Source organism: Triticum aestivum, chromosome 7A (assembly GCF_018294505.1).
Source record: "Triticum aestivum cultivar Chinese Spring chromosome 7A, IWGSC CS RefSeq v2.1, whole genome shotgun sequence".
In the NCBI taxonomy this organism is placed as follows: Eukaryota; Viridiplantae; Streptophyta; class Magnoliopsida; order Poales; family Poaceae; genus Triticum; species Triticum aestivum.
The window spans coordinates 629,732,478-629,741,705 of record NC_057812.1 but is presented as its reverse complement, the minus strand read 5'-3'; the positions used below and the strand labels follow the sequence as shown (position 1 = coordinate 629,741,705).

At 48.4% G+C, this 9,228-nt stretch overlaps 2 protein-coding genes across 3 annotated transcripts; both read left to right on the top strand.

Annotated features, from left to right (window-relative positions):
• Positions 1-787: 787 nt before the first annotated feature.
• On the top strand, positions 788-4,010 carry LOC123148792 (cytoplasmic 60S subunit biogenesis factor REI1 homolog 1). Its single transcript, XM_044568278.1, has 5 exons — positions 788-1,073; positions 1,922-2,470; positions 2,558-2,727; positions 3,251-3,469; positions 3,579-4,010. The coding sequence occupies exons 1-5, from the start codon at positions 969-971 to the stop codon at positions 3,736-3,738; spliced, it is 1,203 nt and encodes a 400-aa protein (XP_044424213.1). The 5' UTR covers positions 788-968; the 3' UTR covers positions 3,739-4,010.
• A 1,888-nt stretch (positions 4,011-5,898) lies between these two features.
• Positions 5,899-8,935, top strand: LOC123148790 (uncharacterized). Of its 2 annotated transcripts, none has more exons than XM_044568276.1 (3): positions 5,899-6,044; positions 7,028-8,012; positions 8,541-8,935. In XM_044568276.1, exons 2-3 carry the CDS (start codon positions 7,084-7,086, stop codon positions 8,560-8,562), a joined length of 951 nt encoding a protein of 316 aa, XP_044424211.1. In that variant the 5' UTR covers positions 5,899-6,044; positions 7,028-7,083; the 3' UTR covers positions 8,563-8,935. The 2 variants fall into 2 exon arrangements, with proteins under 2 accessions (XP_044424211.1, XP_044424210.1); XM_044568275.1 differs by having other exon boundaries at positions 5,928-6,149.
• The last annotated feature ends 293 nt before the right edge of the window (positions 8,936-9,228 follow it).

The following is a 9,228-nucleotide window of genomic DNA, read 5'->3' as shown; positions in this document are numbered from 1 at the left end:
ATATGCCTCCCTTTGGTCATTAGGAAGTTCCGCACTTGTTTAGCAATATTTGGCGGTCGGGGATTGGAGGACGGGTTGGAGATAGAGGGCGTGGCAGGGTTGATGAAAGATTTGAAGTTGTTGAAAAAAAGGAAAAGGTCAAAAATAATAATCACGATGAAAGAGAAGGGAAGTGCGTCGAAGCACATGCAGTGGGGAAGGTAATGTCAGAGAAACTTGCTTATTCAAATGCAATATGTCTCTCTCTCGGTATGGTTTGGTGCCCGATCAAGGGGATATATTGAAAAGGAGGTCGTGGAGAACTTGTTCATGTTCACGTTTTACGGAAAATCTGGAAAGAGGAAGGCACTTGAAAGTTAAACGGGCCATGGATGTTTGGTAAAGAGCTCGTGGTGGAGGGCTACGTGCCATGAAAGAGGTCGACAGAGTATGAGTGCAATAACATGCCAATCTGGTTTCGCGTATTCAGTCTCCCGCTAGGCATGATGAATGCGGATTCAGGAGAAGAAATTGGCCAAACACTCGCCCCAAAACCCACGGAGTAAACCGCCTCAGAAACCAGGAAGGTCCCCCAAACCGATGGGGAGAAAAAAACGCTATATGCGCTGTCCTACTACCGAGGATAGTTTATTTTTTATATTTTTGAGAATCGATATACTACCGATGAATGGGCTTTGCTTTAACGACGCGGCTAAAGCCTGCCTAAGCGCCGACGACCGACAGCCCAATAAAGGCCCAAACCTAGAGTCGGTAGAGGCCTGACCCAAGCGCTCACGTCACCGCCGAGCGCGTCCTCCCCTCGCCCTCGCCTACTTGGCTTCCTCTCCTCCAGCCGCCGCCGCCGCCACTACCGCAAAGGAGAGAAACGCAACTCCCCGCGACCGCCGCCACCACCCCGCCGTCGCACCCCGCCCGCCCGCAGGAGCCGGTCCAAGCCGTACCCGAGGGGACAGGAAGAGGCGGCCAAGATGCCGACGGTGACCTGCAACGCCTGCAACGCGGCGTTCGAGGAGGAGGAGGAGCAGCGCCTCCACTACCGCTCCGAGTGGCACCGCTACAACCTCAAGCGCAAGGTAGTATGCTTACCACCGTCTTCCCCGCGCCGGTCCCGCGCGATTGGTTATTTATGTGCTGTTAGGGTTCGTGTTAGGTAGCAGCAGATGATGCGTTCCGCGGGCGATATGAATGGGTGTCTGATGTGTTGTGCGCTTCTGGAGCGGAGATTATGACGCCCAGTAGGCCCGCGCAAACGCTTCCCCTGCGAATTTTTATTGCTTGTTTTTTTAGGTTTAGGCGGCTGGCTCGTGTTAGTGCTCGTGGATGATTAGAATTAGTATTTTTTTGCTCATTGTTTTGAGGTAGCTGGAGGCACTAGATTGCAGGGTGAGCAGTTTAATTAGAAATTTTAGGTATACTCTATACTGTCAACTTAAGAAAGGAGGCTATGTGCAAGCTTCCTACTCTGCTTTGGTTAAGATCGTAGAGAAGGGCTAGCTGTGATTTGTCTTTTGGAATGCGCCATTCAGTTTGTAGAAGAAATGCTATACATGCCTGCTTTGTTCATGAGATGATGCCCTGCAGCTTGTCCCTGCTGTAGATTATACATGTCTAATTTGTTAGAGGATGAGGGAGGATTATCTTACTTATTGGAGAAAAAAACTATATATGTTATCTGCAAACGACCTCGCGGTACGCAATTTTAGCGAACAAAATGGAGGCAAGCCAATTTAAGTGTCTGTTTTGGGATACTCTGTTAGCTGACAATTAAACCCTAGGTGGAACTTGGTATCATATTTCTATTTGATCAACTTGGCAATTGTAGTTGTAACACATTACTGGGAACTGTTTGATTTTGTTGCTTCTTGCTTATGTCAGCGTCGTACTTCTGTTGTGCATCATTTTGACATTCAGTGTTTGTCAGGTGGCTGGAGTTCCTGGAGTTACCGAGGCTCTCTTTATTGCTAGACAAACTGTTTTAGCAGAGGGGAGCAACTCTACCGTTGCTCCTCCGATGTCTTACAGCTGTGCTCTTTGTGGAAAAGGGTACAGGAGTGCAAAAGCTCATGCCCAACATCTCACCACGCGGTCGCATCTCTTAAGAGCTTCTCAGGAGCCCAATGCCTCCACTGCTGCAGTAGTCAAGCCACTTCCTGAGCGAGTCCCTCGTAGAGCCCCCTCTGCAATGGAAGAAGATGAAGATGAGGATGAGGAGGAGGAGGAAGAGTGGGTTGAAGTGGACCCAAGTGAGCTGGAGTCTACCTCAAACATGCAAGTTGATGAGGACTCTAAATCAGATGATGAGATGGCTGATCTTGAAATGTTGGATCCCTCGGACTGCTTCATGTGTGATCTCAAGCATGACAACATAGAGGACTGCATGATCCATATGCACAAAAAGCATGGTTTCTTCATACCTGACAGTGAATACTTGAAAGATCCCAATGGCCTTCTTATATATGTTGGACTGAAGGTAGGCATTTCCCCATCAGTACTAATGTCCTGGTTCGCTAGTTGCATGTTTTCTAACATGATCTTGTACTTGTTATTCTGCCTGCAGGTGAAGCGTGATTTTATGTGCCTCTACTGCAATGACAGATGCCAGCCTTTCCAAAGTCTTGAGGCTGTCAGGAAGCATATGGATGCAAAAGGTCACTGCAAATTGCGTTATGGAGATGGTGGGGAGGATGAAGATGCTGACCTTGAGGATTTCTACGATTACAGCAGCAGGTTTGTACTGTGCTAAACTTCTGTATTAATAAGTTTCTTCTTGCAAAATTGTTACTAACCTTCTTGTTTCCTGTAATAAGAACATTAGTTTTGATAATATTAGGGTTTTGAGTTTGGGCTTCTGATGGGCTTTTTTCAAGACAACCCTGTTTGAGAACGTGCTCATCTTAGCATATGTTCTCCAAATTCTAGAATTTTTGCTTTTTGCATTGGCTCTTGCTTTTTTGTGGTTCCATGAATGCTTAGATTGAAGCAGAATGCTGTTGATAGTTGTGTTCTGTTAATTAGCCATCTTTGTTGGAATAATTTTTGAACAAAAGTAAAATTAATCTGAAATGCTCATCTCTGTCCACTGAATCATAGTCATGTAGTATCTGTGTGATCAGTGTTGGATATTAAGTATCCTTTAGTGGTGAATGTGCAAGTAGTATCTGTGTGGTCATTGTTGGATATTAAGTATCCTTAGTGGTGAATGTGCTGCGCACATCTAACACCTAATGGCATTGTTTTACTCTGGTTGCAGCTATGTTGATGTGGAGGGTAAGCAGCTGGTTGCTGCTGGTGACATGGACAACAGCATTGAACTGGGAGGTGGTGGATCCGAGCTCGTGATCACAAGCAAGAGCGAGAAGGGGAGACGCGTGACGACTCTTGGTTCCCGAGAGTTCATTCGCTACTACCGCCAGAAGCCACGGCCTTCCGTTGCAGCAGACCGTGCTCTTGCACTTTCCCTGGCTTCCAGGTTTGAATCCTGCATTCTTCATCCTATCCATTCAAGTATCTTTGTCATGTTGCATTCGTAAAATGCCGAGACCCTTATGCTTAACTGCGTTTCTGTTCCCCTTTTTCAGCTACAAGAGCATGGGTTTGGTGACGGTCCAGTCCAAGGAGCAGATGGTGAGGCTGAAGGTGCTCCGAGCGATGAACAAGAGCGGGGTGGAGACGATGAGGACCAAGATCGGGATGAAGAGCAACGTGATCCGCAACCTGCCCAAGAACGTCCCGTACTAGTCGCGACGCCCGCTCTTCCTGTAGGAGCAGCAATCAGTCCGTGGAGCTCCAGCACTACTTACTGCCCTCGCAGCCATTGGTGTGTTTCGTCGACGATATCTATTCTAGAATAACGGTGCGTCCTTTGTCGAAATTTTTGTGCGGCTGCTGGTATCGACAGTCCTATTTACACCGTTCAGCCCAGTTGAACCTATGACTAGTCTCGCGGCGATGGGTGTATGCAGCGTATGACTTGACTTGTCGAGAAAATGATATATGGCCTTGTTGGATTCCGTTTTGAGTCTTGAGCTTGAACGATCTTCGCTGAGGTAGACCGAGAGGTTGTCGCGTTGCTTCAGTGTGATCCCACGGTGACAGATGCAGATGAAATGTAGCAGGAGGTCAGGGTCTCCTCACCTAACGCTGGTACTACTCTGGAGTGGTGACCGGGGCGTGTGAAGTTTTACCGCCACCCATTTATTCCACATACTAAACTCAGGTTGCCTGCGTCCACGTTTCATACCCGATGGCAGTAGAGTAGAGTAAGAGGTGGTAGCAGGTCTGAATTTCGCGTTTGTGGTTGAGTTGTAACGGAGTCTTGCTTTCTTTTTTCAATTGGCATATGCCATGGTCTTCCTCCACACGTCAACCGTCCGGCCGTCCCTTTCCCGTCTTATTATTCCGTGAGCGAAAAAAAAACGCTTTCATATTCTCCCACACACAATCTCACTGCCTACGCAAAGCGCATTTGACGATTCCGTGGGAACATTCCCGGAGCAGGCTAATTTGCTCCGTGTGTCTAAAGTAAGTGCATGTTTCAAATGTGCCTTCGAATATGAATCGCACAAACATGGCCCTGTCCTTAATTGAACAGTAAAGCTATCACAGCATCTACAACCGGACCATCCAAGGCACCTCAAACTGTCTCTATATATGTCCGGGTTATTTGGCATCTTCAAAACCCAGTCCATTCATGGGGATGGTCCGAACACGTCCATCATGTCGGGGCGCACGTTGGCCTACCATGTCTCCACCGTGTCCCATAAATACCCCATTTCGGTTCAAACTCTAGTCAAAGTCCACACTCTTCTCAACCGGTTTGTTTACATTGTCCGTTGTCTCACTGCACGTCCTTGTCCCATCCCCTGCGCCATGGCCAGCTACGGCAATGGTTTCGACAACGTGTCCGATCCAATTGACTGGGCGATGCTCCTTAAGGAGGATTTCCAGCTCATCCACTCTGGATGACGACGAGCTCGCACTTCGCATTGCCCTCGTTCAGTCGCAAATGGATATGGGCAACAACTCGAGCTCTACGGCCTCCCCGGGTGGCCCGGAGGGGCAGCTGTTCGCGCCCTCCCTGGTTAGGCAGCGGGGCGACCGGTGCTGCCTGACACCTCTAGGCCCTGCTCCTCCCTGGCAGCGTTGGGTGCTCGTGCCCGCATCGCCGAGCCGCGCCCGCGGTTGCCAGCCTCCTGCCGGTCAGCCTACGGGTCCTGCAGATCCACGTCGGAGCTGTTTTCGCCCACCGCTGAAGACGACAAGATCCTTCGCGATGTCATCGGCCTCGGCAAAGACGAATGCCCGCCAACACCACCTCAAAAATGCGATGGCACTCCGGATCGGAATTGAGGAGTCCGAGCGCCTCGCGGGGCAAACTTTTCTTTTTTGTAAATCAGATGTATATAGACATGTTTTAGTGTGTTTGTTCATTCATTCAAGTCCGTACGTAGTCCATATTGAATATCCAAACATCTTAGGGCATGTACAATGGTGCTATCTTAGGAGTGCCACGTAGGATAAATGATGAGGTGGAGGAGAGAGAACTCATAAGAAAAGGCTTGTCTTCTCTTATTTAAGATAAAACAAGAGATGATCTCTTAGCACAATTTGTCTCACCATGTTTTAAGGAATTGCTAGTTATTGAAGATAAGGCTAAGATATAACCCATTGTAGACATACTCTTTTGTCATCACTAAATTACATGCAAGATTTAAGATAAGACTATCTTATCAACCATTGTACATGCCCTTATATATGTGAAAAAAGGGAGTAATAACTACTAGGCGAAAAACTTAAGAATAATAACAAGAAAAAACAAAAGGGTCGATTTTCCCCTGAAAAAGAAACGGGAAAAAGGCAGAGGAAAGGGGAGTGCGACCCGGTATAAGAAAACCGAACGGAAGAGCCGAAATGGATGGCGACTTGGATGCGCGAGTAGAAAAAGAGAGGAGGCAGAGAGAGAGAAGAGAGATAGGGAGAGGGTGGCTGCATCATCACCACCACCTCGGAAGTCCTTGGCGAGCGTGCGTGCGAGCTGTGGGAGGGTACGGTTTTTTCAACTCCCCCTCACCTCTCTCCCCTCTCCCTTCGTCTCCCCTCCCCTCTCCCACCACCGCCACCTACCCCGCGCCGCGGCGGCGTCAGCGACGGTACGGCTCCCCCCTTCCATTCCCCCCCTGTTCGATTTCGGGGTCTCCTCCCCTCCAGTCGATCGGAGCTCCTGGCCAGTCGACCTTCTCCTTTTGCCTGATGCGGAAGAGATTTTGGGGATGCCGCGCTGCCGGGGCGGCGCGAGTCTTCCGCGGGTTTCGTTCGGGCGGATTTGGGGCTGTTTGTTTAGCCCCTTGCCGACGCGTTTTGGTGGGATGGAGTGATTCTTAGAGCTCAGGGGTTTAGGCCGGCGGGCGAATATACTCGTGTCGCGTGATTTGATTTGATGGTCGGCTCAGTCCCGATCTCCTCCGCGCTGCCGGTGAGGCGCCCTGTCCAGATGCGGATTGAAGCGGCTGGTTAGGAGTTTTGGTTGGTTTTGGGTCAGCACACACCCAGATCGAGCCCCGTTGGCGTTGGGGATTCTGCTGTCTGATTTCCATTTCTCCTGCTAGGATTTCTCCTGTTTAGGATTTTTGATTGGTTGGTCGGATAGATGGCTGGGTTTGGCCAGAGCGCTATGACGATCTTCTTGGGGGTTTGTAATCAGACGAAGGTAGTAAAACCAGTAGCACTTGCGTTAGGGGGTTGGGCCGGGATTCTCTTTTTTTGTTTTTGAGCATAAATGGAATAGGCTTTTAGCAAATCATTAGCGGATCAAAAGAGCTTATGGCAAAAATTAATGATTACATGGACTGATTGGGTACTGAACATGTCTTTACTCTGCCATACATAGACTGTCATCATTCATCAGCCACCATGTTCTGTATTGATGGAAATGCTAAATACAGTATGTTGGACAGAAAATATATGCTATGTTTAGAAAGGAGGAACTCGGTGCTAATTAGTATCTGTTTTGCTTGTTGATGCCATGCAGGTTGTGATGAAAAGCTGCATCTGTTAAGGGACACAAGTTCTGCTACCGAGTTCGACATGGGTTCAGGAAACCTGATGGTGAAGAAGGTGGTGAGGCCCAGCTCTTTTGACCTTGACATACATCTTGACAAAAGCTGGAAGGAGGATGTGACCTGCCCAATCTGCCTAGATTACCCCCACAACGCAGTCCTCCTGAGGTGCACGTCTTACGAGAAGGGTTGCAGGCCGTTTGTGTGCGACACCGACCAGACCCGCTCAAACTGTCTTGAGAGGTTCAAAGGTGCTTATGAGCTACCTGCCAATGTCAAGGTCTCGTCTATAGCTGTGGCCCCTCTTGATAGCATCCACATCGTGTCATCTCACGCAAACAACCGCCCAAGTTGCCCATTGTGCAGAGGTGATGTTATCGGGTGGATTGTGATCAGCGAGGCTCGTCTGCATCTTAACCAGAAGAAGAGATGCTGTGAAGAGGATTGCTGCTCCTTTACTGGCAACTTCAATGAGCTTCAGAAGCACACACAGCAAAAGCATCCAGATTCACGCCCTTCAGAAATCGACCCTGCCAGGCAAGTTGATTGGGACAACTTCCAGCAATCTTCTGATATCGTGGATGTCTTGAGCACGATACATGCACAAGTTCCTAATGGTATCGTTCTCGGAGACTATGTCATTGAGTATGGGGATGATGATACTGGAGACGACTATGAAGTGCTCCACAGGGTTAGGAGGAAGTGGTGGTCTTTTATTTGTTGCAAGGCATTTTGTAGATATCCAAGAAGCCGAAGAAGAGGGAGAGGAAGGGACAGTAGAGGAAGTGGAAGGAGGAACAGCAATCAGGCTCATCTGGAGAACTTCAATCTCGAGGTTCCGACACAAGCTGTTGACCTGAGGGAACTCAGATTTGATGAAATCGATGATGAGTACATTGTCACAGGGGCCGTACCTAGTATGGCAACACCAGGAAGAATGGCCAGTTTCCATTACAGGTCAGTATAGACAATCTGCTATTCCCTGCCATAGTTATTGGGCTTATATTGTAACCGCATGCTCCTAAAGATGTTCTAAGATGGACAATTATAAGATGTTTTAACCTTTTTTTTTTCTGAAACGGAGGTATATAGGCGCGTTTTAGTGTGTTTGTTTGTTCATTGAAATCTGTATGCAGTCCATATTGAAATGTTCAAAACATCTTATAATTCGGAACGGAGGGAGTATCCAATAGCTGCATACCAGTCCAAACCTTCACCAATATGACTGCTTCCCTTGTACTAACCATCTTCTCCTATCTGTTCTGTATGCATGAGCAGCTGTTTAGGACTTCAGATTTAGCTGCGAATATAAATTTTTTGTGAGGATTTTATGCTGCAAGTAGTAGTAGTTTGAGGCTAACCATCAAATTCAGCATGACTGCCGCCTCCCGCCTTATATAATTTCCTTTCTTATAACAACCTTGATTGAGTTATCTTCTTTCTCTTTCAACTGTGACTCTTTCTAATGTATGATACTTTCTCCAGGGATACAAGATATGGTCGGTGATCGGGCGTACTACTTAACAGAACCAGCTGATAAAGAAAAAGTATTTGCAGCCGCGATGTGATGCCGCAGCCTTCAGGAAACTCCACCCCCTCCCCATTTTTCGTTTCTTTTCCCGCCCGGGTCGTTGCTAGGCGCCGCTCCAGCCCGGACTTCCTGTGCATAAAAAGTAGCAACAGAAACCCTTCGCCGCCGTCCTCGTTCGTTTGCAATAGATTTTCATTTACCGTAGCTTCCATTCTGTATATATTTAGCACCCATCTTATACAGTGATGCCGGTGAAAAGCCTTTTTTTTCTCTTTTTTGGAAATGAAATGAATGTCGGGTGATGCTGCAGCCGCGGCTCACCGGCCCAGCCGTGGTTACAGTTTCTGAATTTGGTTGGTGGTCTCTGAGACGACACCGGGCGCGTTATCTGTCAGGTGAGGAAGCTTCCAGCTTCGAACAAGTGCCTGAAGAGTCACACGGGTGCGGTGCAAATGCGCAATGGCCTGGTTGGTGCAGCACCCACACGAAATTGCCCTTTGCCTGTGCTGCTGCAGGCACTGTAAGCAACGGGGGGCAGCTTGATTGCCTGAATTCATTTGCATGTCGTGTGGTGCTGCGTCTCGCATCTGGTTTAAGGCGCTGATGAGGACAGGTGCGTGTCGGCGGTGTGCGTGCTGATGA

What these genes read in the sequence shown, in the direction of transcription:
- LOC123148790 (XM_044568276.1), top strand. Translation starts at nt 7,084, where the DNA reads ATGGGTTCAGGAAACCTGATGGTGAAGAAGGTGGTGAGGCCCAGCTCT. An exon ending in ATGGCCAGTTTCCATTACAG is followed by an intron (nt 8,013 to 8,540) that starts GTCAGTATAGAC and finishes TACTTTCTCCAG; the next exon opens with GGATACAAGATATGGTCGGT.
- LOC123148792 (XM_044568278.1), top strand. Translation starts at nt 969, where the DNA reads ATGCCGACGGTGACCTGCAACGCCTGCAACGCGGCGTTCGAGGAGGAG. An exon ending in GCTACAACCTCAAGCGCAAG is followed by an intron (nt 1,074 to 1,921) that starts GTAGTATGCTTA and finishes AGTGTTTGTCAG; the next exon opens with GTGGCTGGAGTTCCTGGAGT. An exon ending in GCACTTTCCCTGGCTTCCAG is followed by an intron (nt 3,470 to 3,578) that starts GTTTGAATCCTG and finishes CCCCTTTTTCAG; the next exon opens with CTACAAGAGCATGGGTTTGG.